We start from the raw sequence: 20,460 nt of genomic DNA, 5'->3' as shown, positions 1-20,460 counted from the left end.
CCCATTAACTTATTGCACTGTACCTTATTGTATTTTCTTTTTCTTTCTCCAAAATGAATCACTTCAGTTATTGGAATAAATATTTTCTGCTCCTTGTCTTCCCATTCCACCCGTCCAAGTCCTTTTGAAAACTATTACTATCCTCTTCATAGTTTTCACACTATTTCCAAGTTTTGTGTCATGCACAGTTTCTGAAATTGTTCCTGTACACCCAATTTCTAACATGAACCCATGAACACTCTAGCTTATGACTTCATCTGGTTTGAAAATATTTTTAAAAATGTCATTACTATTGTAATATAGCATGCCTTAGAGACAGTGATAAGATATTGACTAGGTAATTAGATTTCATGTGGTTGGTTGAGGAATAAGTAGAACTTTGGTCATAATATGTGGAATGGTTTAATCAAAATTTCAAAGCATACTCTCTTAAGTTGATGTTAGAGTTATGTTATGAAGAAAATCTTGAAGTGTTAAAAATCTATAATGAAAACAGGAAATCACTGCACAAAAGACAGATTAATTTTCCAGGAGGGAACCTTTATCAGGCCAGGTTCAAATAGACCTGAAATGTTAATTAATCATGCTTTATCAGGTGAATTTCCTGCTGAGTTTCTGCAACTTTGTCTGATTTCATTCTGTGATATGTCTGCGCAGTGATGTTTTGTTCTGGCTATTGTTTAATACAACTAATTCTGTTTGAAGCAAAATTGTTAGAACGTATGAATTAACATTATTCTGACTTATATTGCTTTGCTTTGTAATGCAGGTACTTGTCAGTGAGGATGCTGAAGGTGAAGGCATAGTGGCTCATTTCCTGGCCCATGATAATAAACCCATTTCCTGTATGGCATTTAACCCCAGTGGTAAGTATATCTCGTTCTCTGTCTTGTTTTAAAATATGTAATTATTTGAAAACAGCAAGTTGACATTGTGCATTTTATCCAAAAATGGACTTTTGACTACTTGATCACATCACCCAAATGTTTAATTCCTTCTAAAAGATTTTTATGATATGTTGCAGTGAGATCACAGTGCAAACAGATGCCAGATCTGAGTTACGATTCTCACTTTGGCTATTTTTGAAGTGTACGATCCATTTCAACTTCCTCCTAAAGTCCCCCAGCTTCACAGATACCAGTCTTCAACAAGTTTGATTCAATCCACATGATACCAAAAGCAGCTGTAGGCATTGGAGACTGCAAAGACTCTGGGCCAGGCAATATTCCGGCAATAGCACTAAAGACTTGTGCTCCACGACTAGCCACACCGTTGGCTATGCCAGTGCAATGGCAGCACTGACAACTACCTGGCAACGTGAAAAATTGCCTGGGTATGTCCTATAAACAGAAAACAGGACAAATCCAATATGATCTATTGCATCCTATCAGTCTACTCTTGATCATAAGGAAAGTGTTGGAAGGCTCATTGACATTGCTGTCAAGTAACACTTGCTTAACAATAACCTGCTCAGTGATGCTCACTTTGGATTCTGCTGGGGTTGCTTAGCTCCTGACTTCATTACAAACCTGCTCCAAGAATGGACAAAAGAGCTGAACTCAGGAGGTGAGGCAAGAGTAAATTCCCTTGATATCAAGGCTGCATTTGACTAACTAGAACATCAGAGACCTGTAGAGAGTCAATGAGAATAATGGGAAAGCTCTCTGCTGATTGGAAATATACCTAGCATTCAACAACATGGTTGTGGTTGTTGAGGTCAGTCATCTCAACTCCAGGACATCACTGCATGAGTAGTTTCTTTGGCCTAACCACCTTGAACTGTTTGATCAATTACCTTCCCTCTGTCATAAGGTCAGAGTGGAGATATTTGCTAATAATTGCATAATGCTAAACAACATTCACAATCCCTCAGACACTGAAGCAATTCTTATCCATATACAGCAAGATCTGTACAATATCCAGGCTGAGGGTGATAAGTGGCAAGTAACATGTTTGTGTTACAAGAGAGAATCTGACCAGCAGCCTTCATGTTAAAAGCCATCAGTGAATCTGCATCTCTGAGCACCCTTGGGAGATACCATTGACCAGCAATGGAACTGGACTAGCCATATAAATGTTTGGCTATAAGAACAAGTCAAAGGCTAGAATTCTAAGGCAAGTAAGACATCTCCTAACTCCCCAAATCTTGTCCACTATCTACAAGGCACAAGTCAGGAATGTGATAGATAACTCTTCACTTGCACAATGAACACAGCTGCAATAGCACTCAAGGAACTCAACAATATATAGGATAAAATGGCCTTCTTGATCCATTCCACCATCTTAAAAATTTGCTCTCTCCACTGCTAACACAGTTGCAAATTTGTGTGCTATCGCAGCAACTCACCAAAGCTGCTTCAACAGCACCTTCCAGCCCTGCAACTCTAATCACCGAGAAAGACAAGGCATCAAATGCATGGAAATGCCAACATCTGCAAGTTCCTTTCAGGCAGAAACCATGCTTTGAAATTCCTTTGTTTTTTCTTTAAAATCAAAATTCTAGAGCTTCCTTCCTGATAGCACTGTGGGTGTACTTACATCACATGGATTGTAGTAGTTCAAGAACCCAGCTCACCACCACCTCCTTCAGGACATTTAGGGATGGGCAGAAAATGTTGGATTAGCCAGTGACAGACTACATGCCATTAAATAATAAGTCTAAAAAATTGCTATTCTGCTACCTCACTCTCAATTTCAAGCTGAAAATCACACAACACCAGGTTATAGTCCAACAGCTTTATTTGGAAGCACTAGCTTTCGAAGTGCTGCTCCTTCTCCAGAAGCTAGTGCTTCCAAGTAAACCTGTTAGACGAGAATCTGGTGTTGTGTGATTTTTAACTTTGTACACCCAAGTCCAACACCGGCATCTCCAAATCATTTCAAGCTAATGTGAATCCAACCCTCTGCCATTTCTCAATTTTAGCTTTGCATTCCAAACTTTTTCCAGTTTTTCTTGCATTGTCCCAACTGCCTTTCTTAGGTCATCTCATCATGGAGGTTAACGAGATTCAATGACTAAATTCTCACTAAAGTGATAACCACCAACCGTCTCCCATTTCATATCGTACCGATCACTCCATAAATCCCATGTATATGGTAACGGCTGCCGCTGCCATATCCACCCCTCCTTTTGTTTTAGTCTGCCTCCATACTTTACCTTATCCTCTGCAGCCCTAGGATATATTTCCCTGCAGAATGTTCTGTATGAAGAATAGCAAATCATTATTACCTAATATTATTATTATGTATCTTCCCCACAACCCATGCCCTCAGTGCTCATCTTTTATTAATAAAATATGCCGAGGAAAGTATATTTATTCAAACATGACAACATTATTAGTGCGAGGGCAAGATCCTTCGATTTTTTTAGCTTCCTTATAAGTTTCTTCAACATTTTTTACAGCAAATGCATTGTTTGACAACTTACTTGTGATATCACCTTACCATCTTTTCTACTGCTTTAGTTGATGTGAGAACAATTGTGAAGAAGTATTACATCATTAGATGTACTAACATGTTTTGATGGATGGTGTAAGAATATGTGGGAAGTTTGAGAAAAGGCTTATCAGGCTAATTATGCCATACTCATCCAGTCAATAGTGTATCCTTTCATATTAATTCACCCATTACCAGCTTCCATACTAAGGCCACACTTGATCAGTCCACACTATTCTGTGTTATTTCCTGAGAGACAGAAAAAGGACTAAAGAAATTGCAAAGATTAACTCAAGAAATATTTTGGGAAATTCCCGTAAATCTGCCTAAGACAGTGTCAGAGACTGTGGTTGCTCATGACTCATCAAAGTCCAAATAAAACATTCAGAAACTGAACTCATAAGCAATGGTAAGATATGCTTATTTTTAAATCATGAATCAAGTTCTATTTCATTAAAGAATGCATGAAAGGAAGAGCCCAAGCAGTAGCATGCAATGATAGACACTGCACAGTTATTCTTGAGTGTGCTAACAATGCTGTATTACAACTAGGAGGTTACTGGTACTTTGAAATCCATGAAAGCAAAGCTTAAGTCATTCATGCAGGCCATCTGCAATTTGCGATTGCATTTCAGCTCCTATCTCCTCCAGTACTGCAGCCATTAAATAATGTGCCATGGAAATACGTTGGGTGGAATTTTCCCCTCCCCAATGTGGCATGAGTATGACAAGAAAGATGGGAATAAATGGTGCGAATGAAACATCAGAATCTCCAGATATTTTTCCTATTTTCTCTTCAGGCCATAAATAGTAACTTCAGAATCTTGTCATTGAGCAGTGACTACCATTTGCAATTTACTAAAGGCCCAACTTGCCTAGTTTATATGCCACTTGCAGTTCTTTTCTCCTGCACAGATATGTTTAAACTCGATATGTAAAATGGAACAATTACCTGGTGGCTGCAGCTCACTGAATGCTTGTCCTAGTCATCATACAACTACTTCTTCTGCACAAAATCCTTGCATGCTCCGTGCCCATCATCCTCCTTAACACTTTGTCCACATAAACTAACATCAGCAAAATACCACTGTTATCACATCATCTTGTCTGTTCCTGGATTAGATCAGATATCACTCCAGCCCTTCAACATTTTACATTTGAGCAAATGGGCACCTATGACTTGCATGCTTTTGCTTGGTCATATTGTGTGCAAGTGCACACATATGCGGCTTGTGCATTTGCACCTTATGGCTGTTAGCATGCTTTCTTACCAACAACTCACTTTACCACTTCCCTGGAGGCTGCCAGTTTCAGTATCCTTCACATTGCTTTGTTAGCACACACTTAGTGACTTCCCCAATAAATTATGGGCTGTTAGCTTCTTTGTGGCTCGCTTACTTTTTTAACATAAAGGGTCTTTAGTGCTTACTTACGGCCTATGAGCCTTTGTGGCTTTTGCTGTTTTTTAGTACAGAGGGAATGGTAGGCAGCTTGTGACAGTTAAGAGATGGAGATATTGTTGTGTATCATTGTGCTAAATCAATGTCAGATCTCCATCATGTGCCAGCAATTTAGGTGGCGAACACATTGTATGGACTTCAAATAAATGGCCATATATAAACAAAAAAACAACAAAGGGGAACAATTCTTAGTGAGTAGATGTGGCACTGCAGTTAATCAGTCAAAGAGTTTGTTTGATTAGGATTGGCCACAGTCAGTCAGGTAATCTGAGAATCCAAGTCCAGAGAATGGACATGGAAAGTCCTGCAGGTGAAGAGCAAGCCATCCATATGTTACAGTCAAAAGTTGAAAAGTGTGGCACTGGAAGAAGCACAGCAGGTCAGGCAGCATCCGATGAGTTGGAGTGTCGACGTTTTGGGCATAAGCCCTTCATCAGGAATGTGAAGGGCTTATGCCCGAAACGTCGACTCTTCTGCTCCAGCAGCTGCCTGACCTGCTGTGCTTCTTCAGGGCAACGTTTTGACTCTGTACATTACAGTCAAGTTAGGGTGCTGTTGAAATGTAAGTCTGGCATGTGGGCACTGGTTAATCCTGGTAGTTTGGTAAGTAATGCACATAGGGCTTATCATGGGGCAGCCCAAGGTCTACTGGGAAAAAGAAGCAATTCTAACTGGGGATGGTCATCATTACATTTGTTCACTCATGAATGGTGACAGTGCAGGCGATAATTTAAGATTGTGTCGTGGGACTTCATCATACAAAGAAAGGAGCCTACCAGCTCCAAAGGTGAGGTTCAGACAGGTCATGGTAACTTTGGCCTGTACATGCGTTGGGTGTAGAAGTAACAAGTGCTTGAGAATTTTGAAAATCATGGGCTCTGTGGGTGAAGTTGGGACATTAATGAATATGTGAAGAGGCTCAGTGGAAACAGGGGAAGCTTGAAAGGTCTCTCTGGGACCACAGGATCGTCAACACAAAAGCGAACGTGTAGGATGGGAGAAAATCTGTGTGTCACAGGTAGGCCATACAAGTTCCCATACAAGAGGCGAGGCCACGTAGGATTTGGGTACTGGGTAATGAACGAGGCCAGGTGTTAGATTTGGAGGTAGGTGAGCATTTTGGTGTTAGTGAACACAATTTGGTTACGTTTACTTTGGCGATGGAAAGGGATAGGTATATACCGCAAGGCAAGAGTTATAGCTGGAGAAAGGCAATTATGATGTGATTAGGTGAGATTTAGGATGCATAGGATGGGGAAGGAAACTGCAGGGGATGGGCACAATTGAAATGTGGAGCTTGTTCAAGGAACAGCCACTTCGTGTCCTTGATAAGAATGTATCTTTCGGGCAGGGAGGAAGTGGTTGAGCGAGGGAACTGTGGTTAACTAAAGTTGAATCTCATATCAAGAGGAAGAAGGAGGCTAATGTAAAAATGAGACGTGAAGACTCAGATAAGGTGCTTGAGAGTTACAAGTAAGCCAGGAAGGATCTAAAGAGAGAGCTAAGAAGAGCCAGGAAGGAACATGAGAAGTCTTTAGCAAGTTGGATCAAGAAAAACCCGAAAGCTTTCTATAAGTGTGTCAGGAATAAAAGCATGACTAGGGTAAGATTAGGGCCAGTCAAGGACAGTAGTGGGAAGTTGTGCATAGAGTCCAAAGAGATAGGAGAGGCGCCAAATGAATATTTTTTGTCAGTATTTGCACAGGAAAATGACAATGTTGTCAAGGAGAATACTGAAATACAGGCTATTAGACTAGATAGAATTGAGGTTCAGATGGAGGAGGTGTTAGCAATTCTGGAAAGTGTGAAAATAGATAAGTCCCCTGGGCCAGATGGGATTTATGCTAGGATTCTCTGGAAGCTAGGGAGGAGATTGCAGAGCCTTTGGCTTTGATCTTTATATTGTCAATTTACAGAAATAGTGCCAGAAAACTAGAGGATAGCAAATGTTGTCCCCTTGTTCAAGAAGGGGAATAGAGACAGCCCTGGTAATTTTGCTAGTGAGCCTTACTTCTGTTGTGGGTCAAGTTTTGGAAAGGATTATGAGAGATAAGATTTATAGTCATCTTGAAAGAAATAATTTGATTAGGGATAGTCAACACAGTTTTGTGAAGGGTAGGTCATGCTTCACAAACCTTATTGAGTTCTTTGAGAAGGTGACTAAACAGGTGAATGAGGGTAAAACAGTTGATGTGGTGCATATAGATTTCAGTAAACATTTGATAAGCTTCCCCACGGTAGGCTATTGCTGAAAATACAGATGCATGGGATTGAGGGTGATTTAGTGGTTTGGATCAGAAATTGGCTAGCTGTAAGAAGATAGAGGGTGGTGGTTGATGGGAAGTGTTCATATTGGAATTCAGTCATGAGGGATGTACCGCAAGGATCTGTTTTGGGGCCACTGCTGTTTGGAATTTTTATAAATGACTTGGATGAGGGCGTAGAAGGATGGTTTAGTAAATTTGCGGATGACACTAAAATCAGTAGAGTTGTGGCAATGTGGAAGGATGTTGCAGGTTACAGAGAGATATAGATAAACTGCAGAGCTGGGCTGAGAGATGGCAAATGGAGTTTAATGCGGAAAAGTGTGATGATTCAGTTTGAAGGAGTAACATGAATACAGAGTACTGCGCTAATGGTAAGATTCTTGGTAGTGTGGAGAAGCAGAGAGCTATCGGTGTCCATGTGCATAGATCCCTGAAAGTTGCCACCCAGGTTGACAGGGTTGTTAAGAAGGCAATACGGTGTGTTAGCTTTTATTGGTAGAGGGATTGAGTTTCAGAGCCATAACGTGATGCTGCAGCTGTACAAAACCCTGGTGAGTCCAGACTTGGAATATTGCGTACAGTTCTGGTCATCACATTATGGGAAGGGTGTGGAAGCATTGGAAAGGGTGCAGAGGAGATTTACGAGGATGCTGCCTGGTATGGAGAGAAGATCTTATAAGGAAAGGCTGAGGGACTTGAGGCTGTTTTCATTAGAGAGAAGAATGTTGAGAGTTGAATTAATAGAGGCATACAAGATGATCAGATGATTAGATAAGGTGGGCAGTGAGAGCCTTTTCCTTGGATGGTGATGAGGATGAGGGGACATAGCTTTAAATTGATGAGTGATAGACAGGACAGATGTCAGAGATATATTCTTTACTCAGAGAGTAGTAAGGACATAGAATGCCCTGTCTGCAACAGTAATAGACTCGCCAACTTTAAGGGCATGTAAATGGTCATTGAATAAACATATGGATGATATTGGAATAGTTCAGGTGAGATGGGCTTTGGATTGGTTTCACAGGTCGGCACAACATCGAGGGCCGAAGGTCTGTACTGCACTGTAATGTTCTCTGTTCTGTGTTCTATGAAATTAAGTTGCAATTTTGCCATATTAGATTGAAAATCAGTGGTACTAAAACTGTCCAAAATGACAGCCATTGCATGAAAAGGAAGGTGCTTTTCTCTGCAGGGCTAGATTAACTATCTTGGCAATTAGAGGTCTTCAGTAATCATGGCGTCACTGATTCAGTAATGCCACTCATCCAGCTTCAAATTATATTTTATCAGCAGGTTGTTCATTGTCAAAAAATAAAGATTAAAAATTATGGCCTCAAACAACCAGCTGCTTGTCATGTCTGCTCAGCAACTATAGTAAGATTAAGGTACTTAAGGGTGGTAAATTAAGTTTCCATTTCACATAACAAGTACTGAAAGAAAAACTTTGCCACCTGCAAATCTGCACATTGAACTGTAGGTTTTCATCTGTGATGTGATTTTTTTGTTCATTCATGGGATGTGGGTGTGCTGTCTGGGCCAGCAATTATTGCCCCTTGAGAAGATGAACCAGCTTCATCATAAATCTTCTTCCTTTTGGTCTCACTATTTCTGAGTAAAGTCCTGACTACCACAGTTGTTAGTCCTTTTGACTTGGAATATTTGGACAGATGTCCTCTAATATACTTGGATCTGGAGTGGAAGAATGTGGTGCTAGAAAAGCACAGCCGGTCAGGCAGCATCTGAGGAGCAGGAGTATCAACGTTTCAGGCATAAGCCCTTCATCAGATTACTCTCTTCGACTCTGATTTCCAGCATCTACAGTCCTCACTTTCTCCTAGTTGGATCTGGAGTGCCTAGGTACCCTAGGAAGTTCCTGCCCAGATACAGGCTTGCCCTCCTTGGGCTTGAGCTGCTAGATGCTTTGGGATTACAGGCACTGGGGAGGTGGACGAGCCAGGCACATTTATAGTGTTTCTCTCCTGTGGCTCCTGCTGGTACTATTCTCTCTCCCTGAGAAGAAGGGGCACCTTGAGTGAGGCCAAGGACTATACTTATCATCTATGGCAGGAGGGATGGAGTTCAGTCCATGCTTATATCCAGCAGATACTGAATATAGTAGACCTGACTCTTTATGGTAGTTGACAATTTGTCAATGGAGACAACCAGGCAAATGCATGCTTGATCCAGTATGTGCTGATAATGTTGGTGGACTTCTCCATCTTTCCTTCTAGCTTACTGAGCGCCTATGATAAAAATGTCTCATGTTCCTTTAACCATCTCTGCAGTTTGACAAAATCATTAATGATGGAAAATTTTTGAATTCCTTGGGGCTGAGCATGTGCCCCATCTCCAGCAGTTCTCTGAATTTCCTGGTCAGCCTAAACCATTTAGTGGCTGCAGAAAACTACTATCCATGTCTTTCAAAAGACTGCACATTGATGTTCTTTCCATGAGCAAACGTTATCCACATTCAAGGGATTATCATACACAAGCACATTGAGGATCAACTCTTATGGCAGCCCCCTGGAACAAGGGATTTGATGTGATGTCTCCAAATCAGTATGCTTAGCCTTATAGGCCCAGTAGCACAAACATAATGTGAAAATAGCCATACTGAAAAACGGTGTGTCTTCTGAACATTCCATTTTACATAACAAGTTATGACTTTCAACAAAAAAACCATCTAGACACTGAGATATTTGCAATGTTTCTTTTTGCTCTGAAGCCAATAACTGTTTGATGGCAACCAAACCGCACGGCAATGTATTGCTTTTTATTGTTGCTTTTGTTGAATCAAGAAATAATTTACTTTTTGTAGACTTCAGCTAACACACTTTCATTGTACATCACACAGATCTATCACTGAAGATAACTTATTTTGTGTTAAGTTTTATTATATACTGAGATCATTTATCTTCTCTCCTGGCTCAATAAGCATGTTGTTGCAACTGGGCCCTATGCTTTTCTTTATGACTTTAAAACTTGGATTCTTTAAATTTTTTCTTATCTGAGCAACTTCCCTTCTCTGATTTAAGAAGCGGGACTACCTATGCTTCCTTTTCTAAAGAATTTCAATGCCTTTGTTCTGGGGCGTTTATTTAATATTTGCCACTTGACTCTTGAGGGGGTCAGCTTACCTAACAGACTCCAGGGACTCCTGTATCACTTGAATTGGTCTTGCCTCTCTTGGGAAAATTTTACTAAGTTCGTTTGGTGAATGAGCAGTCTTGACTTTTGGAAAAAGATGCACCATCACAGACTAAATCCAGTTGATTGATGTTGGAGCAGTGTACGAGTGGAAAATTGAGAAGAACTAAAATATTTGGAACAAGTGATGAACTTTTACAGATTAATTTTCATTGAGGAAGTAAAAGCTCAAGTAAAAGAAAATGGTCTTTTTTAGCTAACTGCATCTAAGTCATGCTAAACATAAATGATTGATGCTGACACTTGTGAAATTAATCAGTTCTCTAGTATTGACATCCTTCACATTGGTGGGCTCAAAAGTCACCAATAACTTTACCTTTTAAAATATATAACAAAATATTGCAAAGTTGAAAATTTTGAAAATTAAACTTGCAAATTGCACATTTTTGTGTCAGAATGTGCAGGTGATTTATCTGTAACTTCCTGCCTCCAGTGTTACAACCTTTTTGCTCCTTGGTATCAAATATGCATTGTTTCTTATTACTGATGGGCCTGCCTGTCAGAGGTGTAGTCATGCAATGAAAACTTTTTTTTTATGAATAGAAATGAAGGGGATAAATCACTTCATGTTATGTGAAATGATGAATGACCAGAGTATGAACTGCAGCAGTACTATGTGAACTTTCAACTGAAGCATGTGAGCTTGTATTAATGTGGGATCAACATGATGGTATAATTGTTTCCTGACCAGTGAATTGTTTAGTGTACAGTTGACAGTACAGATTATTTCTAGATGAGTTAAAGTGACTGTATTGTAGTTTTTAATTCTTGGGATGTAATTAGAGACTGTGTCAATTAATTCAGGCTGATAGTTAAGAGACAGTGTTAACACAGTAAAAACTAAAAGTAACCTCTTAAGGCTCGCAAAATTGATGATAAAAATATTTAATTTGGAGTGTTTTCAAATGTGCAAGGCTCAGGTCATGGGTATAAACTTCTTCAGCTTCAATGAATGGTTAACATTGACTCTATATATAATGTGTTTACTTTCACTGAAAGGTAATCTTCTCTGTAGAATTGGTCAAAGTCAGTGTATCAATTTTAACCTGAATTTGTTGGAAAATAATATAATTTATTTGAAAAGAAAGACATTTAAGCCACACTTTTCACGAACACGAGTCATCCGCAAATGCATTATTGACAATGAAATATTTTTGAACGAGTCATAGTTGTAGTGGAAGAAGCACAGTAAACTCCCACAACAGCAAAATGGCAATGATCAGATAATCTGTTTTTTAGGGTGTTGCCTACATGGCTCAAGACATCTGCTCATGGTTGGAGAGGAACTTCCACTGGGGAAGGGAGGATACAGTCATCATGGTACATGTAGGTACCAACAACATAGGCAAGACAAAGCATAGTCAATGTCTGGAGCTGAGGCTAGAAATTTAAGGTCATAATTTTTGGTTGATTACCTGACCCATGTACAAATTTGCATTGGGCAAATCAGATTAGAGAGATGAATCCATGACCCAAAGACTTGTATGAGTGAAACAGGTTCTGGTTCATGGGATGCTGGCACCAATGCTAGGGAAAATAAAATCTATACCAGTGGGACAATGCTAGTGTAGGTGTTCTTGCATAGTGGATTACTGGAAGCAGAGAGGAATTTAAACTAAATAGTGGGGACAAGAGAACAAATCTGGGAATACGTGATAATTCAAAGAGTAGAACTAAAGCTAGGTATTAATATGGGAAATGATAAGCAGACTGTTTCAAGAAGGGAATGAGAGTTCAAAACAAAGAGAAAACCAATTTAAAAGTCTATAAATTACAAAAATAATAAAAGGATAAAGCTAATGTATCTAAATACATGTAGCATTCAGAATAATCCTGCAGCAATGCCAGTGTTGGACAGGAGTGAACAAAGTCAGAAGTCACATGACACCAGGTTACAGTTCGACAGGAACAAAAACAGAAAAACTCAGCAGGTCTGACAGCATTTGTGAAGAGAAGTCAAAGTTAACGTTTCATATCCAGAAGAAATAATGAGAGCTTGTCAAGAAACACACACATACCACCACACCACCACCACCACACAATGATGATCACAACATGATTGCATTTTAAGTTTAGTTTGAAGGAGAGAGGAATGGGTCAGTTTTAAAATCTGAGGGCAATTTTGAGGCCATGAAAGCAAAACTGGCTAAAGGGAATTAACAAATTAGGTTGAAGGTAGGTCAATAGAGAGGCAGACATTTAAGGGGTTATTTCAGAAAGTGCAGAATAGATAAATTCTGAAAAGTGAAAAAAACGCAAGGGACAGAATCAACATTTGTGGTGAATTAGAAAGGTTAAGAAAAAGGTCAAACTTAAATATCATGTTATGGTGTAAATACATACTATGGTGCAAACACGGTTGGCAGATCAGAATATTAGGTAGAATATTTTTTACAAAGTACAACTTAAAATTAATATTAAAGAAAAAATTAACTTATGAGACAAAGTTAGCTGGAAACAAAAAACAGTAAGAATTTCTATAAATATTTTCAAAAAGGCAAAGTTAATAAAGGGAATCTACAAAAAGTGAGTCTAGGCAATTAATTATGGAAAATAAAGACATAACAGATGAGTTTTTACTGTAGAGGATATGAGTAACATTGCAGAAACAGCTGTGAACTTGAAAATGAAAGGGAAAGAAGGGCTCAGAAAAACTGCAAGCTTCAGAAAAGTGGCACTGAGTAAATTGTTGGAATTGAGCAGTGACAAGTACCCAGGTCCTGATGGATTTCACCCTAGCATCTTAAAAAATGTGACTGGTGAAATAGTTGATGCAATGATTTTATAGCTGTGTACAGCTATAAAATCATTATATGTGTACAGACTGCTGAATATTGCAGGACAAATTAAGAGAGCAATTAATGAAGCATACAGCATCCTTGACTTTATTAATAGTGGCATTGAGCACGAAAATGATGTTGAACTTGTATAAGATGCTAATAGACCTCAGTTGGAGTATTGGGTGCCAGATTAGAGAAAAGATAGGAACATATTGAACAGAGTGCACAAATGATTTACAAGAGTAGTTCCAGCAATTAGAAATTTCAGTTATGAGGATAGATTGAAGATGTTAGGATAGTTCTCCTTGGAGAGAAGACTAAGAGGAGGTCTGATAGAAGTTTTCATGTTATGAGGGGACTTGATAGAGTAGTTGGGGAGAAATTGTAAGAGGGTCAAGACCCAGAGGGCGTACATCAAAAAGATTTACAAAAGGACCAAACATGGTCAAAGTCAAAACATTTTCAATGGATGGCATTTGGGGTATGAATGCACTGACTGGAATTGTGGTGGAGACAGGTCCATTAAAACATTCAGGTAGACATTGGATGATTAATTCAATAGATATAATGTGCAAGCCTATGGAAATAAAGCTGTAAACTGGCAACATGAAATGATGTAAATTTGAAGAACCAGTGCAGACATCTTGGGGCTAAATGACCTCTTTCTGCACCATAACACTTTTATGATTCTGTAATTTTCCAATAATTCCGTGATTCAAGGAAAATGCCATTTGATCAGAAGTTAGTAAGTGTAACTCCTTCATTCAGAAAGGGAAGAGAGACAGAAAACACAAAATTATGGGCTAGTTACCTTGACATGTGTTATAGAGAAGTATAATCAACAGTGGATAATTAGAATTGGTGGATGTATTGTACTTACATTTCCAGTGGGCAATTGTTAAGGCGCTACATCAAGGTGCCATCTCAGAAAATAAAGGCTCATGATATGGGGGTAACATAGGCCACAATTGTTTATAATATATACTCATGACTTGGATAGGAGAAGTGAAGTATTATGTTTACTGGTAACACAAAAATAGGTGGGAAAGCAAGTGGTGAGGATAACACAAAGAGTGTAGAGTGATGTTAACAGGTTAAGTGAGTTGGCAAAAACTTGGCAGATGGAATATAATTTGGGAAAATGGGGGTTATAATTTATTGCTAGAAGAATAGAGGAGCTGAATATTTTTTAACTGGAGAAAGCTAGAGCACAGAGAGATTTAGGAGTTGTCTTACATAAATGATAAGTCCAAGTATCCAAGTTTTCACCGGATAATAGAAAGGCATTTAGAATATCAGTCTTTATTTCAAAGAGCAATAATAGAATAGGGAAGTTATGATAAAACTATACAAGGCACTATATAGACCATACCTAAAATGTTGTGAGCAGTTTTGGTTCCCTTATCTAAGGGAAGATAAACTGGCATTGGTGACAGCCCAGAGAAGATTCCCTAAATTGTAACCAGGTATGGAGGGATTGATTAAACTGGGTAGGTTTGGCCTGTAGTCATTGGAGTTTAAGAAGGATGAGAGGTGACCCTATTGAAACATACAGGATTCACTGGGGCTTAACAAGGTCGAGGTAGAGCTGGAGAAGTTATTTCCCCAATTGGAGAATCTATTCCAGAGGGTGTAATTTCAGAGTAAAGAATCACCCTTTAAAACAGAAATGAAGAATTTCTTCTCTCAGAGGGTAGTGAATCTGAGAGAAGAAACAGATTCAATCATAGAAAAGCGAACTGTAAGTGGATCAGAAATTTGCAATGAGGGTTCTTACAGGATGGCACATACCAGCTGTCAATGTTCATGAGCACGTGGTGCCTCAGACCGGTGCCCATGAGGCTGTTTGTGACAGTTATTGTAAACTCTTTATTTCTCTATTTTCTAATTTATTCCTACAATCTGTAATGCTGGGCTTTTTATTCCTTTATTTTTCTTTATTTCCCTAAGAACTTGTACTGGAGAATCTGTACCAAAGTACCTAGTATCTAAGATAATGCCGTAAGATTCTGCCCAATATTCCAATCTTGACCGTCTCATTTAGGAATAATGTGAAAGCTTTACAAAGGATCCAGAAAGAATTTATGAAAATGGTTCCAGACTTCAGGTGAGAATGAATTGAAGCTAGGACAGCTTTCCTTAGAAAGGAAGTTTAGAGGACCTTTGATGGAGGTGATCAAAGTTATGAAAGATCTGAACATTGTTGATATGGAGAACCTGTTTTTATTATTAGAAGGATTGAGAATCTTTAAGGTGTTTGGAAAAATGAAAGACAACATAAGGAAAATCTTCTTTTACATAGAAAGTAACCAACATCTGTAATTCACTGTTTAAGAGTGTGGTGGATTCAAATCCATTTGCAGCTTTCAAAGGAGAATTGAATAATTGTCTGAAGAGGAAAAAATGCAGGTAAAAAGCAGGGGATTGTTGCCAGTCATGTAGGCCTTACAGAGAGCAAACATGAAGACAGAGACCTAAATAGCCTCCTTTTTGAGCTTCTACCGTTTCATGAATCCATGTGTGCAGAGAAACGAAATAGATAAGAAAAATTAAAAGATGAAACATGTCTGAACCTTTGGTTGCAGGTGTCATCAAGTATGTGTGGATGTAGAGTTGGAGGTCAGTACTTTCCCATTCATAGTCACATTCTGTGCCATTGGCAATTGCCAATCAAAGAGAATTGGAACAAAATGAGACAGTGTTTATGGTCTTGCTTTGTTTCACTGTGCCTGCAGGCAGGGGTGCAATATATTGAACTTGTTTATCTCTTTACCACTGATAATGACGGTTTCATCAGCTATTGTTTCCGAGGAGTAGAGGATTCTTCAGTGTAACTATACGTTGACTATCTTCTTTCAGAGTGAATAAAATTCAAAGTACATGGGTATTCAAACAAACCTGTATGGTCTAAAGTCAAAATGAATTAACAAGTGAAAGGCTCTGCCTAAAATATTAGTGAGTTATTCATGTTGGTTTAAATACCCTGAGAATTTCTGGATTACCTTTCATCCCATTGTCAAACAAAGACAATCAATCAAGTTTAAAATATGTGTCAAATAAAAATTGTGTTTTTGGAATAGGATAATCTATCAGTTAGAATGTCAAAACAACATTTTAGAGATTATCATATAGTCCTTTGGTCACAGCCTATCAGTATATGGAAATATGCATTTGAGATTTCTGCACATCTGTGCCACAATGGGAGATAGACACAGGCTGCAACAGACAGGGTGCCCTTCAATGTCCAATACTTCCCAGGAACCAGATGTCTACCCAATGTTCTCTGCAGCCTGCAACACATTATCGATGAGGATGAAAACCTCACCAAGACCTTCCCCATGCTCCACTTCTCGCCTTTAAATAACCACCAAACCTTAAACAGATCATGATACGTAGCAAACTTCCTAGCCTTCAGGACAACAACACCGTACAACCCTGCCACAGAAGCCACTGCAAGACATGTCAGAGTTTTGACATGAGTAATGCCATTACACTTGGGGACACCTCCCATCATGTATGTGAGTACTCATGTGACTCGGCCAATGTGATCTATCTCATACACTGCATGCAAGGATGCCCCAAGGCACAGTACATTGGCAAGACCAAGCAGACGCTACAACAATGGATGAATGGACACCACACAACAATCACCAGGCAGGAGTGTTCCCTCCCAGTCGGGGAACACTTCAAGCGCGCCGGGACATTCAGCCTCAGTCCTTTGGGTGACCATCCTCCAAGTCGGACTTCAGATCAAGTAACAACACAAAGTGGCCAAGCAGAGGCTGATAGCTAAGTTTGGTACCCATGGGGATGGCCTCAACCAGGACCTTGGATTCATATCACACTACAGGTGACCCCACTGCACGACACACACACACACACACACACACACACACACACACACACACACACACACACTCTCGCATGCATACTCAATCTGTTGCTCCAATTATGTGTGGGCATATAGGCTTATGGGATGAATATGTTTTTGCAGAATTACAATTTATTTTGCTCAAAACTGTATTAATCCATGTAAAACTCTGTAACACTATACAGAGGGTTTGTCAGATTGACACAGCATTGGGACACAGACAAACTTCACACCTATTGTTTAACAAGTTGAGCTATTTTGAGAATGTAATTTAAAAGAAGTTCTAGGATTTACATATCAAAGAACAGAAACCAGCATATCCCATTATAAAAAACAAAAGTTTTAATCTAAGATTGTTTACTGTAACACATCTCCATGACACTGAACTCCTTTGGTTATAAATTCTGAGAGCATGATCTTAAAAGGAAGGAGCGTCGCTCCGAAAGCTAGTGCTTCCAAATAAACCTGGTGTTGTGTGATTTTTAACAATGGCCAAAAGGTGGCATGGTGGCACAGTTGTTAGCTGGCTTACAGCGCCAGGTTTGCTCCCAGCCTTGGGTGACTGTCTGTATGGAGGTTTTCATGTTCTCCCCATTTCTGTCTGGGTATTCTCTGGGTGTTCTTGTTTCCTTCCATGGTCTGAAGATCTGCAGTTTAGGTGGTTTGACCATGCTGAATTGCCCTGTAATGTCCAGGATGTGTTGGATAAGTAGATTAAGCTGAATCAGTGTGTGTTCATGGGGATAGGGCTGGTGTGTGGTCTAGGTGGGATGTTTTTAAGAGGGTCGGTGTAGACTTGATGGGCTGACTGACCTCTATCTGATCTCTATACTTGATATCTGCTGAGCAGAGTTTCTCCTCAGACATTGTATTTGCACATCTCATTGAACAGGCCACACTTTACAAGATTGATTCTCTGTTTGAGGTGATTTTACATGACATCAGCACTATATTAAAGATATAAATCTATATTGCAATTTGAATTACATTTTATCTGTTGTACTATTATGAATTTAAATCAAAATGTTAAATTTTAGTAATGCATAGTGGAGCTGTGTCTGCATTTGCGCTTTTAGTATGATTTAAAGGTTTTGCAGTTTCAGTTGTCAATCAATTAACATCAATCAATCTGTTAACAATCTGTTATTATGCACAGTTTTGGTATCTGATCTCCAAGCTAGGAACACATAGCAGGAATATGCCATTCAGTCAATGCGCCACTGTAGATCATGGTTGATCATCCACCTGGTGCCAATTCCTTATGGTTTTCTAATATCTCTTGATGGTAATAGAATCTTGGAATCAGCCAAAAGCATTTTTTAAAAAGTAAACAGCTGGAGGCACATTCCAGCCAATGCCACTTTAAAACTAGAAAAATGCCAGCAGATATAGAATCAGACATGTCCTGAATAGTGGAATGAATATTTATGGGAATGCTGAAGGAAGAGGTTGGTGCCATTCGCCCTCCAGTTGGTATAGCAATGGCTGTAGTTGATAAAGTGTAGCGCTGGAAAACGCACAGCAGATCAGGCATCATCCGAAGAGCAAAAGAGTCAACGTTTAGGGCATAACCCTTCTTCAAGCCTTGGGAGGAGGTCGGGGATTGAGAGATAAATGGGCGTGGTGGTGATGGAGCTAGGGGAAAGGTAGGTGGAATGATGATAGGTGTGTGAAGGTAGGAGGTGATGGTGATAGTTGGTAGGAAGTATGAAGTGGATACATGGGAAGGAAGATGGACAGGTAGGTCAGGTCAAGAAGGCAGATCTGAGTCGGGGGGTTGGATCTGAGATGGGGTGGGAGGAGGAGAGATTTGGAAGTTGGTGAATTCAGTGTTTATGCAGTGCAGTTGTTGGTTCCCGACGTAGAAGATGAGGTGTTCCTGCTCCACTTCGTGGGTGGCCTTGTTTGGGCAGTGGAGGATGCCCAGAATGGATATGTCTTCAGGGGAGTGGGAGGGTGAGTTGAAGTGGATGGCCATAGGAAGGTGGGTTGGTTGGTGTGTACAGTCTTGAGATGTTCCCTGAACCATTCCACGAGTGTTTTCTCGGTCTCTCCAATGTAGGGGAGACCACATTGAGAGCACCGAATGCAATAAAGAGGTTGGAGGATGCACAAGTAAATCTCTACTGGATTTGGAGTTAACCTTTTGGGCCTTGGACTGAGGTGAGGAGGGCAGTGTGGGCGCAGGTTTTGTTTCTCTTATGGAAGCAGGGGAAGGTGCCAGGTGTGGAGATGGAGTTGGTGAGGAGTGTGGACCTAACAATGGAGTCGTGGAAGGAATTGTCCCTATGGAATGCAGATAGGGGTGGGGAGGGAAATATATTTTTGGTGGTGGGGGGTCTGAGTGTAGGTGGTGAAAATGGCAGAGGATGATGAATTGGATTTGGAGATTGGTGCGGTGGAATGTGAGGACAGGGTGGGTTTCTGTCCTTGTTGGGGTTGGGGTTGGGGTAGGGGTATGTAGGTGTGGGAAGTGGAGGAGACACTATTGAGGGCACTGTTGATCACAACCTGAGAGCAGTTACAGTAGAGGAAGAAGAATTGAGAGTAGGGGAACTTGTTTTTATAAGAGTAGGGGTGGGAGGAGGTGTTGTTAAGGTAGCTGTGGGAGTTGATGGGTTTATAGTAGATGTTGATGTTGAGTTAGTTGCCAGAGATGGAGAGATCCAGAAGGGGGAGAAAGGTGTCAGAGATGGACCAGGTAACTTTGAGGTCAGTGTGGTGAATGAATTATAAAAGCTCCTTGTGGGAGCATGAGGCAACACCGATACAGTCATTGATGCAGCGGAGAAAAAGGTCAGTGCCAATGTAACTGTGGAAGAGGAACTGTTCCATATATCCTAACTAGCAAGTTAATGTAGAGAAACTGGAGAAATTTCTTTGGGGGTTTCCAGCACTCCAGTGGTGTCCTTCTGCCCTGATGCCCATTTTTTAATTCATTCACCGGATGGGGGTGTCACTGGCTGAGCCAGCATTTATTGCTCTTCCCTAATTGCCCAGAGGGCAGTTAAGAATCAGTCACATTGCTGTGAGCGTGGAGTCACATGTAGGGAAGACCAAGGAAGGATGGTATTTTCCTCCCCTAAAGGACAGTACTGACAACCAACAGTGGATTGTGGTTACCATTCAATTCTTAATTCTAGACTTTTTTTTAAATTCAAATTCTTGCCATGGCAGGATTCAAACCCTGATCCCCAGAACATTACCTAGTTCTCTGGAATAAAACTCCAGTGAGAATACCTCAAGCCCATCATCTCCCCTAGCATCCACATAAACATATCTGAACGTCGATAAAATTCTGGAGTCATTCACAATGATTATGGGTATTGTCAGTCCATACGTCCACAAACACACCAAGTCAAAAACATAATTGGATTTTTCATAGTTTGTTATTTTAAAAAAATACATGGGATATAGGTGTTGTTTACATAATAAAAGCA

The 20,460-nt window shown here is 40.0% G+C and overlaps 1 protein-coding gene across 4 annotated transcripts in view; it reads left to right on the top strand.

Annotated features, from left to right (window-relative positions):
* The window catches only part of bcas3 (BCAS3 microtubule associated cell migration factor), a 1,192,206-nt gene that overhangs the window by 329,535 nt on the left and 842,211 nt on the right, over positions 1 to 20,460 (top strand). For all 4 annotated transcript variants that reach the window (XM_072590043.1, XM_072590044.1, XM_072590042.1 and 1 more), the window contains one exon: positions 770 to 866. In XM_072590043.1, the coding sequence (XP_072446144.1) occupies positions 770 to 866 (97 nt within the window). The remainder of the gene's footprint in view (positions 1 to 769; positions 867 to 20,460) is intronic.

The sequence above is a fragment of the Chiloscyllium punctatum genome, chromosome 19 (genome assembly GCF_047496795.1).
Source record: "Chiloscyllium punctatum isolate Juve2018m chromosome 19, sChiPun1.3, whole genome shotgun sequence".
In the NCBI taxonomy this organism is placed as follows: Eukaryota; Metazoa; Chordata; class Chondrichthyes; order Orectolobiformes; family Hemiscylliidae; genus Chiloscyllium; species Chiloscyllium punctatum.
The sequence above is the reverse complement of the archived record's forward strand: the minus strand, read 5'-3'. Positions and strand labels throughout refer to the sequence as shown.